We start from the raw sequence: 24,585 nt of genomic DNA on the forward strand, positions 1-24,585 counted from the left end.
CCCCCACCGTGCCCGGCGCTGGCTAGGCTCGGAGAAGGTCTATCCCTGCACCGTTCAGAACCAAGCCCTGGGTTGGAGGAAAGCGAGGCGCGATGGTCATTGTTCACTCAGGCCTGAGGAAAAGTTGCCAGAATACCAGCACCTCTTACTTTTGGCGAAAAGTTCCCCTAACTCCAGCTTTCAGCACTTGGGATGGGCGCACACATCGCGACTCTCCGTTTCTTACTGTGGGGCACTCTGCAACACACCCAGAGTCACCTCTGCGCGCTCCACTGGAACCCGCTCAGCACACAGCGCACCCCAGCGGCGGCGTGGCCTCCTTCCAGCCATGGCCACTTAGCTTCCGGAGAGCTAGCCAGTTGCCTCCGCCGCCGCCTTAGAATCTGGGGACCCGACAGACTGCAAGACCAGTTTCCGTTGGACCCCAGGGAGGACGCGCGGCTGCTGCGCCTGCCCCCACCCGCCACACCTGGGAGCGGTGAGGACCAGGAGAGGCGGGGCGCGGCGAGAGGCTGGCGAAGTGCGGGAGCGGCTTCGCTGAAAGCCAGCCGGACTGGAGCAAGGAGGAGGGGGAGGGTCTCGAGGCAGAGTCCTGCTACTCCGAGGGAGGGACCCCAGCTGGGGTGGAAAACAGCACAAACCAGCTGCAGAGACGCTGGGCGCGGATCATGGAGCGGGCCAGCCCTGGCTCCGGGGGGTCGCAGCTGCAGCGGGACCAGGATTGCGTGGAAGCGTGGCTGGATGACCACTGGGACTTTACCTTCTCTTACTTTGTTAGGAAAGCCACCAGGTAAGAAGAGGACCCCTGGAAGACCCACCCGGGGCTCTGAGAGTGACCTGGGGGCGCATCTCTCTCCCTTACTGAATATTCCTCTTCCTTTACCATTAAACAACCTCTGTTCCCAGGCCCTTTGCTTTTGAAGTAGGTCTTTGGAGCTGTTAGGGTGTAAAGACCTTGACTTCATGGCTAGTACAGTCGAAAAGCCCAAGTGTGGGATTCGATCTAACTTGCTCACAAAGTTCAAATACAGAAATGTACATGCGGACGCCCCCCCCCCACCCCCAGCCCCAGTCACATACCCCGGCTGCCCTGGTATTCCCTGAGAGCATGATTATTTACATACGTCCGCGCTCACGGGCCTTCCCGCAGCCCTTCTCTAGCCTCCTGGTACCCCTAAATATCCTTAGCCAAACCAAAACAGTTTTTGAGCCCCTTCCCTGCAGCTCCGGAAGCACCATTTCCAACTCGGTCCCAGCGGCTCCGCTCCTCCCCTGTCCCCCCTCGCTCTGGCCCTTGGCGGGGCGGGGAAGCCGGGGTAGGGGCGAGACCACGAGGAGCCCAAGGCAGCAACATGCCGGAATCTTCCCAGAGTAAGTGCTGTCGCCTTTTGCCCCCCTCCAATCCCTTGCTTGGCCCGGGCCCTTCCTTTCACTCTTTTCTTGCTCCCAAGGCGGCGCCGCTGAAAGGGCTCCGCGGAGGGGTTCGCGGCGCGCACACAAAGGTCGCTGGGGAGGCGCGGCTGGAGCGGACAGCGGGGGACCGACGGGTCCCGCGCGGCCCCAGCCGACCCCAGAGTCCGGCTCTTCTTGGTCCGGAGCCAAGCGCCGGGGCGGCCGCTGCGGACCGCGGGGAGGAGGGCTGCCTGTCCCTTGGGAAGTGGCTGCCGGGGGGGGGGGGGCAGTTGGGGCGCGCGTGGGAAACGCTCGCTGTGGAGTTGGGGAGGAATTGAGGCTGAAGCCGAGGAAGGAGGAGCTGGAGCAGAGAGTGCGAGGCGGGCGGATCCCCCGAAGCCTGAGGAGTTGGTGAGAAGCCGCTGGCCCGGGCAAGATTCCTCACGCGGACTCAGGCCGACTCCTGGAAGTGCCTCTTTGGGGAACGGTCCCGAACCCGCCGCCGCTGCCGCCTTGTCCAGGCAAGGGCCGTCGGGCAGCTGACGCTGGCTGCCTTGGCCGCCCGGAAAGCGCGCTCAAGGCGGTGATGGTAGAGCGGCCGGCCAGGGCAGGGCGCTGGGCTCCCACCCGCGGGCGCTCGGTCTCCGCTGTGCCGGGCGCTCCCCGCCAGGGGGCGGCGCAGCGCGGGGCGAGCGGGCGGCAGCCGGCGGTGGCGCGGTGGCGGGGTCGGTAAGGGAGCAGGCTTCGAGTCAGCACCTCACCTGGGCACGTCGTCGCCCCCCGGCGCCTCCTGGAGTCCAGAGTCTGCGGAGGCCGCATGGTCTGCACTTCGAACTTCCCATGTTTGCTATGTTGCCCTTTGGAGACAAAACAAGGTAGTCCCTTCAGCATCGCCCCCACCCCCACTTCCCACTTTCCCTTGGGGGCGCGGAGCTGGGTGTTGGGTGATGGCGCCCGGGGCACAGCAAGGGGGGGATGCTTCACTGAGAATGGACTGTTTGATATTTTTGTCTTCCTTTATTCTTTTACGGTGAATTACTTGGGATCTGTGAAGGGGCTCGTTTTAAGGCTGTTTCTCCTAACGAGTTTGTGTCGATTTCATCACTTTTGGGGGTTTTGGACTGAGGCGACAGCTTAGGGCAAGTCTTATCTCTTCCGTTTAATTACTCCGCCCTCCTTTCAAAGTCCTCTTACCCCGCTTTGGTAGTCTTCCTTCAAAATCCCAAATCTGGAGCAACCAGAGGATAAACCCTGAAAAAAAAAAAAAAAAGATTTCTTTTCAAAGGACACTTTCCTGCGAGTTTGGGGTGAGGCACTAAGGCCATCTAGATCTGGAAATATTGATTGTTGTGGGCCCTCAGTTTTCAAAGGTCACCTGCTACCCGAGACCATCTGTCCCTAGTTTCCTTTCACCCTTGTCCACTTCCACTTCTCTGTCCTTACTGAATGGGAAGGGGGCAGGAGAGCCGGGCTGATATTTTTCAGTGTGTCGGGGTGTTCTTTGGAGGTGTTCTGTAGGCAGATTATTAGTAGTTGAAAGAAAAAAGTGATTTGTCTTATAAATCAGCATCAGTGTCCTCTTTTTTCCCCCTCTCCCTTTAGAGACGGAAACTTGGGATAGTTTGGTGATCGTTTCTAAGTAGTCATAGATAAGAACACTTCACTCAAAGCCTGCTGGTTCTTTGAAAGTAACATTTTACTGGAAGTTAAATGGAAAGGGTTAAATTTAATTTTCTTTTCACCTTTTTCTGCCAAGTAGCATTCGACTAAAATCCTCATTTCTCAAAGTTACACTGTTCACTGTAAAATTTAGATCATCTGAAACTCTATCTAAAGACTTTTTTTGGCTATGGTTTTTATATTATAGTTGATGTTGATAATATGACAAGTATGTGTGTACATGTACATTTTTATATATTTGTAAGAGTTTATGTTGAGTGTAAGTTGAAAACGAAAGTGTAAAATATTTAAGAGTAGTACAGGCCCTCATTAGGAGATATAAAGTGCTGAAAGTTGTCAGTTTAAAGAATATAACCAATATAGTCAGAGGTTCCTGTTTGGGCTTATATTTGGTGGCATTAACTGGAGATTTAAGTTTGAGAGATTAGACAGTAGTTGGTTATAAAAATTCCAAACTTCTAAACCCAGTGTGATTGATATGGTTGTGGTAAAAACTTATTTCAGATGGTCTAACTCTACAGCTAGGGTCTTTTTTTTTTTTTTAACTGGAAGCTGTTACTTTGCTTTTTTCCCTTTGTTACACTTTGTAAGCGTAAAATGAGTACTGTATGTGATCCAGGACCCCATGAAACAAGATAGTTCTGTAGAAATATTTAACATGTTTTAAAATTTTAAATAAATTTGGAGTCACTTAGATTGGCCATCTGTGCTTGTAAACAGGTATGTTAATGGAACTATTTCTACTTTATTCGATTTAATTGTTGTCTTTGGACATTCATGCATGCTTTTTTATCCTATCCCTGGACTGAATGATCTGTACTCAGTAGTTGTCATTGAACAGAATGAAGGTTTCTGGCATTCCTAATTCTCATTTAAATACCTGTGAGTTTTCATTGACCTTGAAAGAAGTTCTGCTGCTGTATTACGTTGTTTCCTATAACTGTCTTCAAATACAGAGTTAAGCACCTAGTTAAAAGCTGCAAGCTTGGGGCATAGATGCTTTTGAGTAATCACAGCCTGTTTATGTGAATTTGAGTGTCACTTGAACAATTCATAACAATCTATTGGCATAAAAATTCATTTGAGACTAGTAAACTACAACATATGGAAACTCCCACCCTCAATTCTAGACAACTTTGCAGTTCTACCCCCCTGAGATTCTTTGTTAATTAAGGGCTCTAATCTTCATGCATTTGCAAATGAAGGCTTCTTGGTGCTAATGCCACTTTAACAGCTGTCGTTGTTTTTGACAGCATTTTAAAATAATGTTACCTTTCATTAGTTAACTAATCATTTCTGCCATTGTGCATGTTTTAGATCATTTAGTATTGTAGGGGTAACGTGATTGACTTTTTATTGCTTTGTTTTGTACTAGGCAAGAGCTTGAGAATATTTGGCATATAATGGAAATAGGAGTTACTAAGTGAGGACAAGTTTTTATGACCGCTTGGATCAAAGTCCAGAAACAGAAGTTTTACACTTCCATGTAGCTTTCTATGATAGACTTTTTATTTGACACTGCAGAACTGTGCTGAATTAGTTGACATTCTGGGTCCTGTATTTGGGATTTTTTTTTTCTTTTCTCTTCTCTTTCTTACTTTTTTCTTTCTTTTTTTTCATCATTTTTTCTTATCTCTAAAAACTGTAACATTTTTATTTGCAAGATATTTATACTAATCAGATGATTGGATATAAAATAAATATTGCCATCCACTTTTTAGAAATACTGTTTCTGTAATTGTATAGGAATATAATTTTTAATTTTCAGACAAATGATTTGCTAAGCATATTTTATTAAGCTGTCACTAGTGTTGAAGATAATAAAACCCTGTGGTTATTGACTCAGTCTGACTTTAATATTATTTATAATATTTTTATGATGGTAATTCTGATGCAGTAATGACCTTTTCTTTTCATATGGCTTATAAGCAGGGTTCTTTTGGCCAACTTTAAGCTGTTTTTTAGTGCCCTGAAAGTACTCATGTGTATCAAGTTCTTTCCTCCTAGAAGAAGTTATAGGAACCCCTAAAATGATATTTTTCAGTGCCCTTCCAACGATAGTGTTCTCAAGGTTTCAAAATAAGATCCACTTTAAAGTCTGCAGTGCAAGCTCATGAGTCCTAACAATGTGGTAGAATTATTGCAATGACAAATAGTCATAGATGAATATCTTAAAATAAATCTATTTGCTTTGCTAACAAAAACTTAAGTAGGCATATAGTACAATTCAGTAACTTTTTTTTCAGATCTGTAGAAATCACCAATATTTTCATAAGATCATGTTTCCAACACCTCAAGGTGTACAATTTTTAGCATTTTGAATATGTTGTGCAATAAAGTTTTCTTTTAAAGTAATTCCACCTAAATATTTAGATATTTAAAATATCTGAAATTGGCTTTTAGGTTTTATAGGTAAAGTCTGTATCTTCATCCTTATCTGATTACAAAGAATGTCTAAGATACCCCTTCCTTTAGATTTGAAACACAAATTAACTTAGAACTTTGCTTGAACTTCCTAATGCATTTTAATAATGCTCAGGAAAGATTTCTTCTGTAATTGAAAAGGCTACACAGAACTGTTTGGTGTTTATTAGTTTATAATTTTTCAACCTAATAATTTATTAAATCTGTAACTGTTATGTTGAGTTATATTTGTTCTTTGTTCTCTGAGCTGGTTTTAGGATCACAGGCCCTTTCTACGATGAAAGCCTTTGGTAAGGACTGCAGGGCAATTGAATAAATCACTGGGTTGGTTGATCGTGGAGGGTTGAAAAATGAATTTAGGATAATTTCTTGAATTTCTGAATTTAGGATGCAGGCTAGCTACTGACTTTGCAGGACTTCCTGTGAAATTAGTTTAGCTGGACAGATGTAGATTCAGTTTGACCAGTGTTTACAGCTGATTGATGTGGTCTTGGAGATATCTGTTATATCAGGTGTTCAGTAAAAAGTCCCTGTGAGCTACATACCTAGGAATAAAAATTGAAGAAAGTATTTCCAACATGAGTCATTCATTTGTTATTTAGCCCTGTAATCTTATTTATTGACTTGGCATTCCCATTTAATTTGAATTTTATATATATATATATATATATATATATATATGGTGATATAAATGCTTTATTCATTTTCTTTAACTGGTAGGAATTTACACTTATTGCTAACCAAATGTTTAAGGCAGGTAAAGCAAACTGAGTGTTAAGTTCTTAAGAATCATTTTGCTAGGGATACCTGGGTGGCTCAGTCAGTTAAGCGTCTGCCTTTGGCTCAGGAAATGATCTCCGGGTCCTGGGTTTGAGCCCTATCTCTGGCTTCCTGCTCTGTGGGGAGTCTGCTTCTCCCTCTGCCCCTCCCCCTGCTTGTGCAGGAGCACACGGGCATGCTCTCTTTCTCTCAGATAAATAAAATCTTTCATTTTGATAAGTATTCTAAAAAACTTCTAAAAAGCTCTTAAGGATATCTATTTATTATTTCTCTGGTTTGTAATTTGTACTCAACATACTTTTTCAAATGTTTTCTGCCATTGCTTTAGCTTCTGTATTCTTCAAGACTTTTCCCTTGATTGTCAATTTTAAAATCAACCTTTTGCAAATTATCTTCTCTGAATAATTTTATTAAATCTAAACTTGGGAGAAGAAAGATCCCCCCTCTAGTATCATATCCCTAGTGATAACTATAAAAAATAGCAATCATTATTTCTACTCTTTGTTGAATACATATGCCAAAGTTGTAAGAAAAGGTCCTAATCTTTTAAGCTGATGAAATAATTAAAGCACACACACACACACACACACACAGGGTTTTTGAATTAGAGGGATCATGTAATCCATTGTTTCTTACACTTAAATAATGTTCCTTTGTTAAAAAAAGACATTCTTATTCATCTCTAGTATATTAGTTAGAAAGTGTTTGGTCGTAACTACTTCAATTCATACAAAATTGACTTACATAATTAAGTACGTGGAGATTGTTTTGATTGTAAAATTCAGCTGATCAAATATTGTCAAGATTCTGCTTGTCTTTATATCTTTTTATCTGGCCTTCCTTCAGTCCATCCACCCATCCATTCTTTCTTCCTTCCTTCCTTTCCATCCATCCATCCATTCATACTCCATTTTTGGGCCCTATGTTGTGTTGGCTTTATTCTGTATGCTTTCATTATATGCTGGAAGCTATTTTCAGGGCAACTTTCTATGGGTCTTAAAATTCTCATGTTAGATAAATACCTTGTTATTTATGTCAGTCCTTTCAAAATTACACTGGCCTTGCTTGGGTCATGTGCCTGCTCTGGACCAATCACTGTGTCCAGAAGAATAGGGTTATCCAAGTACTTTGATGTGGCAGGTAACCTGTAAGATGAAATGCCTTTAGGGGACAGGGAATTCCCAAAAGAAAGTGATACAGACACACCCAGAAGTTCCAGATATCGATCACACCTAGTGTTGGACTTCCTTTTATTTAATGTTAGTTAAATGTGGAACTCTTAAGAGTAGGTATAATTTAATCATAATTACAGCATTTTCCCAATTATAATACCAAAATAAATTTATAAGTTAACTGTGAATAAAAGTGGTACATCTCCAGCCAGATGCTAATTGACAGCATTTATTAAATCAACATGGCAGAGTGAAGATGGCGCTGACTGCCCAGTAAAGGGTTTGGTGAGGTCAGCTCACCTTTGCTACAGTTGCCCTGATGATTCACTTCTCCTACTGGGTCTGCTCAGTCACCAAGCTTTTATTCCCATAGCACAGCATACCAGCTTATAGTTTGTACTTGATTTGAAAGCATATTTGCATATATTAAATTTGTCTCTTTTTTATTTTCTCTTTTATGCTAGAACCACGGAGCTATAGTGTGATTGTAAACATAAGTATAAACCTGGTAGAATTGCAGGACAGTGCTTGATTTTAAGGTGGTCATCCCAGTCTTTTAAAGTATATGTCTTTCACCTTTTTGTTTTGTTTTGTTTTAATTATCATCATTGTGAAAATGCAAAATTAATAGCTTTTCATAGAAAAATTACAGATATTCAAGACATACTTGTTTGGGACTCTCAGGCTTTCACATACCTCAGATTGAAAAAGGCGAAGCCAGTGCTATCTTCCCTTATATCAGCTACAAAATGAATCAGATTATGTATTTACAGCGTCGGTGTCTGTTAGTTATTATGCTTCCTTTCAGCTATAAGTAGGTTTTCCTTTAAGGAATATTTTTCACATATGTGACTGTGAATGCACGGAAAATTACAGAACATGTTTCGTTCAACTCTTGGTCAAATTTGAATGTAAAACCATAAGATGCAATTCTGTATTTTATTTATATTTGGTCCCAGTTAACTTCTCAGATGTTTTCATAACTAAAGTGAACTTGGAAATACTGAATAACTTCAGGCAGAGCATTCATTTCCTTTCCATGACAGATCCAGGAGAAGTAATCACTATAAACTCAGCGTAGAGATTATTCAAGGGTATCACTTGGACGTGCTCCAAATCTTCCCAGGTTCATTTAATAGCCTGTTATAGTATAGTCATCTTTTTTGTCATCTAAGCCAGTGCTTTTCAAAAGGGTTGTTATTGGGGGTGCCTGGGTGACCCAGTTAGTTAAGTGTCTAGCTCTTGATTTTGGCTCAGTTTGTGATCTCAAGGTTGTGAGATTGAGCCCCACATCTGGCTTGATCCTGGGTATGGAGCCTGCTTAAGATTCTCTTGGGCGCCTGGGTGGCTCAGTGGGTTAAAGCCTCTGCCTTGGGCTCAGATCATGATCCCAGGGTCCTGGGATCCAGCCCTGCATCGGGCTCTCTGCTCAGCAGGAAGCCGGCTTCCTCCTCTCTCTCTGCCTGCCTCTCTGCCCACTTGTGATCTCTGTCAAATAAATAAATAAAATCTTAAAAAAAAAAAAAAAAGATTCTCTCTCTCTCTCTCTCCCTCTGCCCCTCCCATGCCCCCCCAAAAGAAAAGTTGGGGGGATGCTATTAGCATTCAGTGGTGACCTTTTTATGTTGTTGTGAGAGGCTGTTCAGCACACTGCAGGATGTTTAACATCTCTGTGGCCCAGACATTAAATGCCAGAGCACCCCCATCAATTATGATCCACATTTGCAAGTGCCTCCAAGGGCATATTACTACATACATATTGCTTGTGTTCTAATACTAAAAACATAGTATTTTGAACTGTTTAATATTGATTTCTACTGATGGTGGGTAAGGGCCCTAGGTGGGAAAAATCTTAGCTTCAACTGTAGAACTATCTCTTTAAAAAAGTATGACCTTAGGTGCTTTGTCTGCCTTCTCTGTAAAATGTAAATAGCATTATTTCATAGGCTTCTTAAGAAATTTAAAGGAGATAATGCATATTCCTTTCTCGTTTTTTAGAGTGAATTTCAGTAGTTTACTGTTTTACCTTGAGAATCATTAGCACTTTAAATATAATCATATATTTTAATAGTCATTCTTTTATTCTGGTAGTGGGAATTAGAACCAATGAACAGTGATTTCATAGATTTTAAGAGACCTTATTTTTTACGTGAAAATTAATTAATGATTTGAATAGAACCATTTATGGATTGTGTGAGGTTCTGGAAAGGGAATTTGAATGAGAGTCCAGACCTCCCTGTGTTGTCCACAGCCCAATCTGGCCCAAATCAATAACCCTGAGCTTTCAAGTGGGAGCGGGTAGGGAATCAAGGCAGAGAAATTCATTAGTGAGTTTAAAAATCTCTTTCCATTCTTTTTTTTTTTTAATGTAATTTGAGAGAGTGAGAGAGAGAGCACACAAGCAGGGGGAGCTGCAGAGAGAGAGAGAGAGAAAGAGAAGCTGACTCCCCACTGAGCAGGGAGCCCAACACTGGGTTGATCCCAGAACCCTAGGATCTTGACCTCAGCCTCAGCCAAAGGCAGCTGTTTGACTTAACCACTTGGGGCACCCCCTCTCTGAGCATTCTTGATTCTCACAAGGAGAACAGATTATCAGATTCTCAAATTAAGTAGTTTTCTTCTTTAACTACTTTCCAAATATGAGTAGTGGATCCAGGTCAAATTATGCAAGCGGTATAACTGAAACTATAAAATTAAGATCTAAAAGCAATTTTTGTGCTTTTCCTATAGATAATTTTGGCAGATTTCCATATGAGTTTTTAACCATCCCTTTCTAGACAGGAAATTAGTACACTTTTCCTAATCCTGGTTTTAAAGTGATTAATTCACACAACTTAAGAAAAAAAGCATTGGCTAGAAAGAAAAAAGGATTATGTTTTAACAGTAAACTTAAAAACATGGGAATGCATTGTGTTTTGTGCATTACTCAGGGCCTGCAACTTTTTACTGTTTTATCTGAGACACCCTGCAAATCTCCCCAAATGTTGCTGCTCAAGGACTTGCTGCATAGCCTTCCATGAAGCCCAGGCTTCAGCCTAGTTAGAGAAATTCCTCATGAGCCCCTTAGGATAGGAACTAAAATGGACCAACTTCAGTCCCCAAATCTGTAGCAGAGTGTTAAAGTATTATTTTGTCTAGTATTAAAACCATTCTCTAGTTTAGAATTATGGTTATTATGAAATATTGCTGTGGTTTTCATTACAGGTAGTTAGGTATATATTTTCTCACATTTGTTGTCAGTTATTTTATCTTCGATAATTTGAAAAAATCATCTTTAAATCTCTAATTTATTTTTGCAAAAAATTAATTTTTGAGTGATAATGGAAAAACAAGTTACGTTCTTGCATTTATTTTTCTGAGCTAAATGTTCAGCTCTTGATTCACAGACCTGTACTCCTGGGGCTAATAATACATTATATGTTTATAAAAAATTTAAAAAATTATAAAAAAATAAAATAAAATGTTCAGCTCTTTATTTTTATATATTATTCAGAAAATTATGTCATATGTAAGTGGAGTTATTAGTCTAGGGAGTCTTAATGTTTTTTCAGTTCTAATTTGAAAAAATACTATCATTAAACCAACTATGTTTTTCATATGTGTTTCTGTAGAGACATTAATGTTTCTAAACTAGGAGCTTAAGAAGCAGTGGCTAACATCTAGTTATTCTGTACAAGGCCACTGAATAAATTATTTTTATTTTTACAAAAAATTGGTTTTGAAGATACACTCCATTTAATAATGTTTGATTAACTTAAAAATAATAACTATCATATATTAAATATTGTATTGGACATAGAGTTTGTGTGTCCCAGACTCTGTGCTATCATTTTATATGCATTATTTCCTTTAATTTTTTACAAAGATTTATTTATTAGAGAGAGAGAGAGAGAGTGTATGTATGTGTGCATGTGCAAGCTAGGGGAGGGGCAGAGGGAGAGAGAGAATCCTCTAACAGATTCCTGGCTGAGCATGGAGCCCAACACGGGGATCAATGGATCCCTGAGATCATGACCTGAGCCGAAATCAAGAGTCAGCTGCTTGACTGACTGAGCCAACGAGACACCCCTACTTTAGTTTTCTTAAGTACCAGAGGGAGGTTTGTCATTATCTCCATTCATTTATGGAAAGAGTTAATAATGTACCTAAGGTTTTACTGTTAGAAAGAAGTAGCCCTGGGGTTGAAGCCCAAGTTTGTCCCACGTAGGGCGCTTACCCACCAGGCGCTACTGGAGTTTAGTGTCAGTGGTAAGGGAAGCAAAGCAAAGGCTCATAGATTTAATGTCATGTGGACTCTAACTCAGGAAAAGGTTCAGGTTTCTCCTAGGGCCATTTAATGTGCATGCGCATTACTAAATAATGGGCCTGGAGACTTTGCCCAAGTGGGTTTAGTTTCCATATATAATTTTAGAGTATAAAAAGTGGGAACTCTCAAATGACATTTTAAAATAGAATGGCTGAATATTTAGGTACTAGGCCATCACAATTATATTTTTAGTATTAGAACAAAAATACCCTAAGTACAGTATATTTTCAAGAATTTTTATCCTTTGATACATTATTTTAGGCAAAAATACCAAATACATTAAACTATTGCTCTACAATTAGGTTTCATTTAATTGTGTTTTTAACTTAGGAGAGTTACAGTGTTTATATCACAATTTTACTTTGCTTTGTAAATTTTTCTTCTTTTTTCCTCAGTTTTCCAGATGCCAAGAAATGTTATATAAAACCTAGGCAAAGTATTTTAATCATTTTCCCTTTTCAGGACATCTGGAATATTAAATACATATTTTAAGGCATTTCTGTCTTTTTTAAGATTCATTTTGTAAGATGAGTGAGCACTTCAACGTTGGTAGAAAGTTAAGTTATTGCTGCATAGAGTCCTTATGGACTCAGATACCTGTGTGCGTGTGTGTGTGTGTGTGTGTGTGTGTGTGTCTTTTGCCAATCGTATTTGAAATACTATGCAAGAGTTTACATCTCTCTGTCCTGTCAGTAAGTTGTGCACTTCCTACTTAATATTTTTAGATAGAAGGCATTTTGAGGAGGCTGTTACATATCTAGATTAGTGGAAAATTTCTAGAACACAAACTATAAATTGTAGTTTTCTTTCCTGTGATAGGTTTTTAATAATCTTGAGTAAAAATGAGAAATTGGAAAAGGAGGAAAAGTTTTGATTGTTAACAGCGTGTGTGCCTTACGGTTACCTTTCATATTTTCAGTGAGGATTACTAATCAACTTGTAATATTTTTAGAAAGAAGAAGAAGTGTACTCAATAAACAAACTTAAGTCTATTTTAATATCCATAAAAAAGGTATGGCTAGGTTTGAACCATTAAATTAAATCATTAAGTTAGTTGATGTTACCATTTTAAGAATGATACACTTTTCATCAACTTAGAAAAATATAAGCACACAGGGTTCTGCCACATTTATAATTTTGAGGAAATAAACTCTGTTATAACCACTGTAAAAAATGACAATTCATCTTCTAAGCTTTCCCACTACCCCGAGTTTTTTTTATCTTTTTTATCATTCACAAATGAATGAACTTGGTCATCCCTCTGTGTATTACTAAAGATTCAAAATGTCCAACTAGAAATATCCAGCTCAGCCTTTTCCTGCAGCAGCTGCTAGAACCCAGCTTCCTGGCCTTTTGAGTGCATGAACTCATTTGGTTTTGTAGGGCGCTCCACCTACTTTGTAACACCATTTTAAAGGGTGCAGTGCTGGTAGTGTTAATAAAGAACCTCAGTGAAATCAAAATGTGTTAAACATTACTCTTCATGACACTGATTTTTAAATCAAATTGCCATTGCATGAGCAGTTTGGACTGCAAGAGTCTTCCCTAAAGTAGAATATTAAGAAAATAAATTTCTGATTGGACTTACTAATATTTAAAAGGATTTGAAATGTAAAATTCAGGTCACATTTGTGACAAGTCATGGCAAGTTTTTGATAACTGCCGTTTAGCTTTATTTCCTGTCATCGAATTAGTATCAATATTTTGGGCTCTTTACTTGCTCAGTGTGGGAAAGTGTCCCGTTGTGAGCCTGAGCAGCATCTAAGGTATATACAAGTTTGAAACCACAGATGATACTCACATTGTGTTACCTGAGAGGAATAACTCCCAACATGGATTTTGGTACCCTCCAGGGTTTCTCTATTTATTTTAAGACATGCTGTAAAAGTTAAAAACAAACACACACAAAACGAAATTTTAATTTAGCCATTTAAAATGAGTACCACTCATTTATGAGGTAAGAAATTCTTTGTATCATAAAATAAGGAAGGATATAAGTGAGTGGAATTTGGTATGGAGAGAAGGAATGATTTGGACGGGATGTTAAACATCAGGATCTTGTCACTGAATGTAAATTTTTGGCACCGATTTTCACAACATTTCCCTTGACCGGGGCTTTATTTCAAGTGTCTAGGTCCTGTTAGCTTTCCCTTACAGCCTTGTAAAGTGAAATCAACTGAAAGACTTAAAAGAGGGCCGCCCTGCTTTTAATTGCTGACAGCTTTGCTGGGCAGTTAGCAAGGACATGCTTATCCACGAAAGCAGAGCCCCTAAGTGCTTGTACATTGGTTCAGAATAACTTACAGAACTGTGTCTCTTTCCTTCTTTTTGCTCCGATAGTTAGGCTGCAACTTGTATAGAGTTATGATAGGACTCTTATTTTTTTGGAAGAGGGAGAACTTCGTGGGATTCTATTAAGAATGCCATTCTGTAGTATCTGCTTTGGCCGAGGGCTTTGAGTCATCAGGTTGCCTGTAGCCATCCTGTTTCCAGACCTGTTAGCCCACTCAGCCTCTGTACACCAGGAGCACCTTTTTTCCCCTCATTGTTTCTCTGATTCTTAGAACTTTATGAAGAAAGGAACAGCCACCGCTTCCTACCCCTGCCTTGCATCTCCATTGGAATGAGTGCTTAGGGTACAGGAAATAGCAAAATCTTAAATATATGGAGGAGATTTTGAAATGCCTTTACAAGTGTTTTCTAATTTGATTCCTGTATCAGCCCTGCAAGGGTGAGTGAAGGAGTAAGGAGGTCCTTCTTCCATTTAAAAAAGAGGAAGTAGAGAGGGAAAAAAGTTATTGAGTTGACTGACCTAATGATCACCCACAGGCCTGTTGAGAAAGGAAGCCTTTGTTGGGGGGGTGGGGGTGTCTTCATGGCCTGTTAATACAGCTGCCCTTGTTTACAACTGAAAGACTGGAAATCCAGAGAAAGTTGTAAATGGTTCAGGCTCACTTCTGTGTAGTCTTATAGCTTCTGATGGCCTGTTTGGTATTCTTGATTTTATACCCTGCTGAAGACAGCACCTTGCACTTCATCAAGATGTCAGTAGAGATGGTATTTTCCCTGTTTTTATAGAAGATGAAGTTGAAACTCAGAGGAGGAAAATTGTTTGCTTCTGGACATACAATTCATTTGTAGGAAATCCTTAGATTAGATTAGAATTTAGGATTCCCAAAAACTTAGCCCCTTGATGCTTTGTAGTCCCAAGGATTTTTAGCAATTAGTCAGCCTCTCATTTATGAGTCAGTTATAATTTGTTTTTTCTCTATTAAATACATGGTGTGGTTTTGAGAGTAAAATGAAAGACCTTGATTTAAAAAGAAATTTTATACCACAAATCATTAATCTATAAGCTTTCCAAAGGTTCAGTTATTATACAAAGGATCACAGTGTGGTAGTCCTTTGTGCTCTTTAGATGGTAAAATTAGTGTTAGTGCTTTGATAGCCTGGAGCTCATTAGTATGCTGTATAGAACCTACCTTTTCTTTGTTGTCTATCTGCCAACAATTTCAGTTGGGGAAAGGAATATAGAATGAGTGGTGTGGTCAGAGGAAATACAGGATACCCAGTTAAATCTGAATTTCAGATACCACTTAGACTAAAAATTATTCATTGTTTATCCGAAATTCAGTTTTAACTGGGTGTTCTTTATTTTTCTTTGCTGAATCTAGCAACCTTAAGAATCACTGTTCTCTTGAACACATTCATTATACATATTTTTTTCAGTGCATTGTTTTAGATTTATAAAACATGACCTGATTTTAGAGAAACAGACCTGGGATTTTTTCAGGACACAATCCTTCAGAATCTTTATTTTCTGAGTCCTTTGAGACATTTTTTACCTCAATGGCTTAATGTGCCATCTTTTTATGATCTGAGTGCAAAAAATTAAGTTAGAGAATGTGTTATTTTAAGTGATCTTATTCTCTCTATGCCTTGTATGCTTGAATTTGAGTTTGACTCTTCTGGATGCAGCCAGAAGTTACAGAGTGCCTCCTTTGGGATAAGCATTGATGTTCTGGGAACATTTATATTCTTACAGGCCATAAGACTTGGAAAAGGAGACCTGGATTTGACTCCTGATTTTGCTATCAAATAGAGATCTTTGGTTCAGCCATTTATTTTTAGCTTCATAATTTAGGAAACAGGATTGTTAATGCCTGCCTTACCGGGTTTAAATAAAATGGTGCCCCCCTTTTTCTCCCAGTATCATTCATATAAGTACTTTTCAAAATCCTAAAAATTAAGGAAGAGAAGTGAAAATAGAAAACCTATCCTATCCACAGGAGTGATTTGCCCAGTCAGAAGTACCATCTAGGTTTCTTGAATCCCATCTGATGCTTTTTTTTTTTACCCTTATATCTGACATATTCACAGTTGTCTTTTCCATCTTTGTTCATTTGTATCCATTTACACTTAACTTCATATGTTGGCAAAATCCAATATGTATATAAATTAACTCCTGAACACAACATAAACTTCAGTTTTGGAGGCGTGGTCACTGAATGGTTTGCCTGGGGAATTTAGTACTCTCTGGTGTGCAGCATAGTGCCTGACACACTCAGATCTTTACCTTAGGAGAATAATTCATTCTGTAAGAAAAATGATATTTAAGCATGAATCCAATTAAAATGGGGAAAAAAAATCAGTAGAAACGATTGATTGCAACTTTATCTTGAAAACGGACCCAGAGATTATGAAAGTAAATTAACCTTGTCCTAGATTTAATAAAATTTATATTATAATGAATATTTCATGCTAAATTTTAGAATAAACAATTTTTAACAAAACTATTACATAATCAATTAACTTCTCCATGTTTGACTTTTATGACAGGGTGAGAGATTCTTTTTTTTCAAGAAATAGTTTTTCAAATTAATATTTTGAAGGTTTCTTCAGATTTTTCAAGGATATTTCTTAGTCTTGAAAATAATTATTTAAATAAAATTCTCTTTTCAAGTAACTTATGTCATTTTCCTTGTTGATTATTTTTGTATTTGTTAGCTGGTCTTTAATTGGGCATAGCCCTTAATTGTTAGTGGCATTGTATAATATTATAATTGTCATGTAATGTAATTGTAAAAAAAATAATATATTGTAATGGTTCTCCAACATTGATCTACTTCTAGAAATTCTGTATCTTATATAAGAATTTTAATTTTGATTTGCAGATTATTTGTATTTGTATAGAGACTGAAATATTAAAAAATTATCGGAAGAGGATTAATAGTCTTAAGAGGAAAGGCCCACTTCATATGGCCACCTGGGTCATACACTACAAAACTTTAAGGGATGTGTGATGAGAGAGAGATGTGAGAAATGATTTAATTTTATTTGTGGGTTGGTTCCTAAGTAAGTGTTTTGATATTATGATAATGTATGTTTTCCTGCATAAGCATATAACTACAGGGACTCAGATAATCAATAATGTGGTCATTATAATGTGGTCATGAGAAACCCCATCCCCCAAGACTGCTGGTTAATAAAAATTCTTGATTGAATGAGTGAATGTACAAGATCTGCTATTCCGGGGCTGCCTGGGTGGCTCAGTGGGTTAAACCTCTGCCTTCAGCTCAGGTCCTGATCTCAGGGTTATGGGATCAAGTCCCGCATCAGGCTCTCTGCTAGGCGGGGAGCCTGCCTCCTCCTCTCTCTCTCTCTTTCTCTACTTGTGATCTCTCTCTCTGTCAAATAAATAAAATCTTAAAAAAAAAAAGATCTGCTATTCCTGTATAATTTAATATTAAATTCCCTCACCAAGAAAATAGCTAGAAACAAAAACACTTGTGAGGCAGATACAGTAATAAAAAAACATAGAACAAAGAATTTTTAAGCACTGGCTCTATTTAAAACATATAGTAGGTCCTTCAGGTTATATGAGAATAAATTAACCATAGTCAGTTGAGACTTACATCATACCATAGTCAGGATGAGACTTACATCCAAGGAGTAAAGAATATTAACAGTTAAACCACAGTGTTGATTTCTTGTAACAAATATACCAGCATTCATATATTCAAAGACTGTTGTCCCTTTTGGTGTAGTTAATTTAGGAGCCTTACTTTTGATCCATTCACTTTACTCAAGAATTATTTATTGTAGACAGACTATGAGACAGGCATTTTCTAAGACAGACAAGTAGCTCTGATGAAATTTACATCTGGTTGGAGGGGACAGACAATAAAACAACAGATTAACCAATAAGAAAAATATCCAGTAAGAAGCATTTAGGCGCTGGGAGGTGAGAACATCATGTGTCAGAGGCCACTCTAGGGGGCATGACCAGGGAAGATTTGTCTGAGTGGAGAACATAGAAGCTATGATCAGCCAGACGTAGGTGAGGGGAGAACACTCTGGACTGGGGACAGTTAGAGCTTGGGGTGCTTGAGGAGGACCAGGGAGGCCAGCCTGGCCAAGTGGAACTGTGGTAGGGGATTAAAAGATTTTGGGTTTTGTTCTCTATTCACTGAGAAGCCAAGTAGGATAACTGACGATGTTAAGATATATTTTGTTCAAAGATTGCTCTGACTGCTGTGGGGAGAATGGATTGAATGGGGGCGAGTATAACATATAGAGACCAGTGGGGGCTTGTGGCCACAGTGGACTTGGACCAGGATTTAATGCAAGAGATAGAAATGAACAGATTGGGATATAAGGTTTGGGGAGGCACATTGATGCGACTTGACTTGGACATGAGATTTGAAAGAAAAAGAAATTTAGAGTAATTCCTACATGTTGATTTGAGTAACTAGGGAGGTGATGGTGCCCTTTGTTAATAGGAGGAAAACTGGCAGAGAGTGAGATTGGAGTAAGATGATGGGTAGGGCATTAGGAATTCTGTTTTCACCATTTTAAGTTGTCTGTTTAGATAGCTGCATGGATCTGTCATGTAGATATTTTGATTAAAAAAAAAAGTTGGGGGCGCCTGGGTGGCTCAGTGGGTTAAAGCCTCTGCCTTTGGCTCAGGTCATGATCCTGGGGTTCTGGGATCCAGCTCCTCATCGGCTCTCTGCTCAGCAGGGAGCCTGCTTCCTCCTCTCTCTCTGTCTGCTTCTCTGCCTACTTGTGATCTCTGTCTGTCAAATAAATAAATAAAATCTTTAAAAATATATAAAAATTCGGAAAAAAGTTGATCACCATTTTCCAATAAGAAGATAAGAAATAAATTGGACTTAATTTTATAATGGTAGCTGAAATAAACGCCTCTTTTATATTGATTTAACAATTTAAGTTACATGTACATATGTTTAAATCACATAAAATATGTTAATTTAGACATAGAGCTTTTTCCCTATCTGTATTTTACAAAACAATTTTAGTCAGAAACTTCCTGTACATTTTTGACAGCTTCACATGCTTTTTTGATATCAATGTCTTTGGCACTGCTACTGCAATTTTGGGGGGTTATGTAAGTGTTTTTTCTTAAAGGGATCTTTGAAAGGTTTTTATAACTGTATCTAACACTTGAAATTCTGAGGTCATTCTGATAATATCTGTTATTATTTTTTTTACCCATTCCTTTCTAGACTGGTACTATTTCAGAGTAATAGATATCTACCAAATAATACAGTGTTGTTCAAAACAAAATAATCAATAGAGTATCTCAAAAATGGAAAACTTAGTAGAGATTCAGAAATGAGTCAGCCTCTTCTTTTTCCCTCTGTATTCTTCTTTTTTCACTTAATAAATTGTGGAGATTATTCACAGCGGCTCATACAACAATTTTTCAGGACTGCCCTAGTATTCCATTGTATAAATGTATCATTATGTATTTAAACAGCTGGTCCAGGTAGCTTGTTTATCTTTGCTATAACAAACGGGTGCTACAATAAATAGTCTGGAACTTCTTTGGCCACATGGATAAAATCTCGGGAACAAAGGATAAATGCATTTGAAAATTTTTTAGAAATTGCCTGTTTACCTCCAGCGAGGTGGTAAAAAGATTTTTTTTTTTCTGGAAAAGTCTCTTAAGGTAGAGAAGGAATTTTATTTTACATCATTCAGTATCAGAAGATTGTGTTGATCTGGACCCAAGGCCCTCAGATAAAGGAATCCTATTTAATATATACATGCATGCAAATAAAGCATAATATTGAATGAATAATGCATTTTAAAATAAATTGTCACAAGACTGCATGCATCATATATACAAGAAAGATAGAAAACAAACTTGAATCTCTTAAACGTGCATCTTAGTCATAGTATAGATTTGTAGGTAAACGTTAAAAATAGTCCTTTAACATTAAAATCACAAAACATTTTGCTATAAATGTAGTTTTATCATTCTATTGTGTAAAACTAATATGTTATTTTCCTTTTTCATATTACTACAGCCAAAATGATTGAAGAGTGTCCGTATACCAACACTCTCCAAAATAGTGCATTGTCCAACTTTTTGTCCTGGCCTTTTAGTGAAAATAATCAATATGTCATTGTAGAGTGGGGATTGTTTTGCTTTTATTATGGGCAAATTCTTTTAAATATCATCAGTGATAGCTAGTTTTTATCTTTTGAATGTGAATTTGAGTCTTGGGAAAAGTCAAATCCGCATAAGAGATATTAAGTTAGCTGTTACTCTGGGGTTTTTTTGTGTGGTATTTTTTGTGGTTTTTGTTTGTTTGTTTTGGCTTTGGTTTTGGTTTTGGTTTTGGTTTTATTTGTTAGTTTTGAGAGGAGGGCTTAGTGAAAAACAAGATGTAACTTTTAGAGGAAACTAATATACTTATTTACCTTATAAATTTTCTTAAAAGTTAGTTTCAGAAGAAGAGCCCCAAAAATGTCTAAAGTAATGTCACTGTCAATTGGTATAAGATTACATTTTTTTCAAGGGAAATCATTTGAACTGAACAGTCATTTTGATGTATATGATCTGATGATTGTTTAAAAAAAAATCGCCTACCATGAAGCCTTTAGCTCAAGTGGATTTCTTTAACAGAGAGGTATATTTAAGACAAATGACTTAAATTTTCTTCGACAAAATTTTTAAAATTAGGTATTGCTTACTTTTTAATTTTCTCCTTTATATAGGAGTAGATAATCTGGAAGAAGAGATAATTGTTACTATTGTTGAACAAGCATTATTAGAATAATATTTACAGAAGTCTATAATCTTTGTATATACCAGATCAAATTGTTTATATTTTCCCCCTTCTAAATCTAATTTCTAAATAGCAATATAGATAAAACTATAAAAAATTAAGCATATTATTAGCTAGCCAAATTTAGATAAATATTTGTTTTAAATTTTCAAACGTTTAACTTCAGAACAAAGTTGTATGTTTTTGACAGCGAGTTATTTTTTATATTTATATTTTCCTAAGACTTGTCAAATTTAGTGTCTTTTATGCTAATGTAAACTGCTTTTGAGAGAAAAAGACTTGCTGCTTTATGCACTGTAAATCAGATATCTAAAAATCTATGTTTATAGGCATCAGACTTTACTAAAATGTTTATTGAAGCAATTGTTCTTTATAGTTTTTCAAAATAAAACTGTCTTAAATAAACTGCCTTGTTTTTATTTTCTATGAAAAATTGAATTATTATCTAATCAGTTTGCTATGGGAGAATTTTTAGCAGTTTTCAGGGATAGCCCCTTTCTTTCTTAAATGTTTACTAAGTCTGCCTTCTGTCCTGCAGAGAAATGGTCAATGCCTGGTTCGCTGAGAGAGTCCACACAATCCCTGTGTGCAAGGAAGGCATTAGAAGCCACACGGAATCTTGTTCTTGCCTCTCGCAGCCGAGTCCTCGTGCAGACAGCAGTGCGCCTGGAACACCAACCAGGAAAATCTCTGCCTCTGAATTTGATCGTCCTCTTAGACCCATTGTTGTCAAGGATTCCGAGGGCACTGTGAGCTTCCTCGCTGACTCAGAAAAGAAGGAACAGATGCCTCTAACCCCCCGAAGGTTTGATAATGACGAAGGGGACCAGTGCTCAAGACTCTTGGAATTAGTGAAAGATATTTCTAGTCATTTGGATGTCACAGCCTTATGTCACAAAATTTTCTTGCATATTCATGGACTTATCTCCGCCGATCGCTATTCCCTGTTTCTGGTCTGTGAGGACAGCTCCAATGACAAGTTTCTTATCAGCCGTCTGTTTGATGTTGCGGAAGGTTCAACACTGGAAGAAGCTTCAAATAACTGTATCCGCTTAGAATGGAACAAAGGCATTGTGGGGCATGTGGCAGCATTTGGTGAGCCCTTGAACATCAAAGATGCTTATGAGGTAAATAGGGAATTATTGAGATGGGGGAGTGGGGTGAGAAAGAGAGGGTGTGGGACAAGGTGGAACATTGGACACCTGCCGTGAATGATGGGGAGGGTGGGTATTTCAAAGTCAGATGGAATAGGATCACTGACATGTAGGAATTTGCATACTTACTTAAAACTGGTAAGTGTGATAAGAACTTTCTCATCTTTTATTTATTTTTGGAAAGATTTTATTTACTTATTTGAAAGAGAGAGAGCATGAGTAGGGGGAAGGAGAGGGAGAAACAAAGAATCTCAAGCTGACCCAGTGCTGAGCACTGAGTTCCACTCAGGGTTCAGTCCCACAAGCCTGAGATCATGACCTGAGCCCAAACCATGAGTCTGATCCTTAACCAACTGAACCACCCAGGTGCCCCAGAACTTTTCCATCTTTTAAATGAGTTTCTTTACTGGTGTTTCAGTCAAGGATATGGGCCATAGAGAAATCTTGTCTTGTTTTTCTCCTTCATGATAATTTAACATGGCTCATCTCACAGTTGTATTCTCTTCTTTTTTGCCTACTGACTATCCATATCCTTATCTATTGTCTGCACAAGAACTTCGGAGGATTTCACTGAGATTCTAAAATCCTAAGTCCAAAAACTCAAAAAACCAAACCAGTAGTCTTTTTCCATTCATTTGTTCATTCAGATTAATAATGTTCATTTATTTGAAGTCCCATTGACACAAAAATCTGATTGTCTTTCTTTTCATCCTTTTTTCATTTGTTTGTTAAATAAATTTATGTCTTCAAAAAATAGAAATTGTTGCTCTAAAATATTTCAGTGGAAATACTGGGTATTGCACTTTTTTTTTTTTTTGAAAGATTTTATTTATTTATTTGACAGAGATCACAAGTAGGCAGAGGCAGGCGGGGGCGGGGGGGAGCAGGCTCCCCGCCAAGCAGAGAGCCCAATGTGGGGCTCAATCTCAGGACCACAGACCACGACCCGAGCCGAAGGCAGAGGCCTCAACCCACTGAGCCACCCAGGTGCCCCTGGGTATTCCACTTTTGTCTTTAATTATGGACTTAAAGATCACACTATATAATTCTTCTGATTTCCCATTTAAAATGATCTTTTTATTAGTAGAATTGTGTTTTTTAAACAAGGCATCTTACTAAATGACATTTTGTTTATCAGGTGTTTTCTAGCACCTTGATAGAATAATTGATCTAGCCAACTATGTGATGCCCTCTAAATGTTCCGTGGTGGGGTGCCTCGGTTGCTCAGTGGGTTAAGCCTCTGCCTTTGCCTCAGGTCATGATCCCAGGGTCCTGGGATCGAGTTCTGCATCGGGCTCCCTGCTCAGCAGTGAGCCTTCTTACCCCCTCCACTCTGCCTGCCTCTCTGCCTACTTGTGATCTCTCTTTCTGTCAAATAAATAAATAAATACATAAATAAATAAATGTATGTATATATGTATGTATGTATGTATGTATGTATGTTCCGTGGTAATCCCAGCTTGCAACTCCTCTGTGTAATTTAAGCAGTCATTACTGTTTTATTCACACCTGTATTTCTGATGCTTAATACAATGCCTGGCATATAGTCAAGTCTTAATAAATATTGACTGAATGAAAATTATCTAGGAGGTAGGATAGATAAGTAGCATAGAAAGCAGATCGTAACAGATGCCAAGGAAAATGTAGTAGGTTCAGGGAAGCAGGAGATAACATTACTTGGGGAATTGAGAAATGTTTTTTTGAGGAAGCCGTACTTGATACCAACCCTGGAAAATAGATAAGATTTGAATAGATTGGTTTGTGTACATGGTGAGGTCCAGATGTAAAGAGAAGTTGAAAAAAGCAACAGGGCAGGTGCACCGTGTGGTGCTTGTATGGACATGTGTGGGCAACAGTCGGTATTGACATTGAGGAGCTATGGGGGCAGAGCATGCAGATTACTGGAGCCTTGAATGCCAGGCTGAGGGGTATGTGTGTGGTCCAGAGCCATGAGGAATAATTGAAGATGGTTTCAAAGGGGAATTGGTATGATTCAAACTGATTTAGCAGGATGAATTGTACAGTGCTCATAAAATGAAAAATACTGGATACTAGGAGGATAAATTACTTAATGGTGTGAGGAAATGAGGATCTGAACCAGGGCACTGGCCTTAAGGAGCAAAAGAAGGGAATGGATTTCCAGTGAAGAAGTGGAATCTGCCAGAGTTGGCAGCCACTAGCAGATGGAAATGAGGGGGAAGGAGGAGTCGAGGATGACAGGGTTTAGATGTGGGAGAATAAATATGGTCACAAGGGAGTAATACTGAGATATGATAGTTTAGGTAGGTGAAATCATGAGATATTTTTCAGAATCCCCTGTATACGAGCAGTCTATTCCATTTTGATTCTTCATGGAGCTATCTCCATGACTTCTGTGAGCTCTGTAGTAACGCCACACCGTAGCGGACTACAACAGGGGTATTAAGGACACAGCTGAAGGATTGCTGCCAAATTTGCAGAATTCCCTTCCTGTCCTAGGTGACAGCTGGGTTTCCGCTTTTCAATGGCACTATAGTCCCAAGTACAGTAGGACCATAAATATGCTTCAGCTTTGCTGAGAAAGCCTTCATTTGTCT

The 24,585-nt window shown here is 38.8% G+C and overlaps 1 protein-coding gene across 4 annotated transcripts in view; it reads left to right on the forward strand.

Annotated features, from left to right (window-relative positions):
- The first annotated feature begins 350 nt into the window (after positions 1–350).
- PDE5A (phosphodiesterase 5A) overlaps positions 351–24,585 on the forward strand; it is a 146,627-nt gene continuing 122,392 nt past the window's right edge. Inside the window, exons 1-2 of one of the 4 annotated variants that reach the window (XM_032858621.1) lie at positions 351–790; positions 21,394–21,982. In XM_032858621.1, the coding sequence (XP_032714512.1) occupies positions 669–790; positions 21,394–21,982 (711 nt within the window). In that variant the 5' untranslated portion in view covers positions 351–668. Of the gene's footprint in view, positions 791–1,242; positions 1,372–1,697; positions 2,268–8,569; positions 8,575–21,393; positions 21,983–24,585 lie in introns of those variants that run through there. The other 3 variants (XM_032858646.1, XM_032858629.1, XM_032858636.1) reach the window with 3 other exon arrangements.

The sequence above is a fragment of the Lontra canadensis genome, unplaced genomic scaffold (assembly GCF_010015895.1).
Source record: "Lontra canadensis isolate GAN:19392208 unplaced genomic scaffold, GSC_riverotter_1.0 scaffold1, whole genome shotgun sequence".
NCBI classification, from domain to species: Eukaryota; Metazoa; Chordata; class Mammalia; order Carnivora; family Mustelidae; genus Lontra; species Lontra canadensis.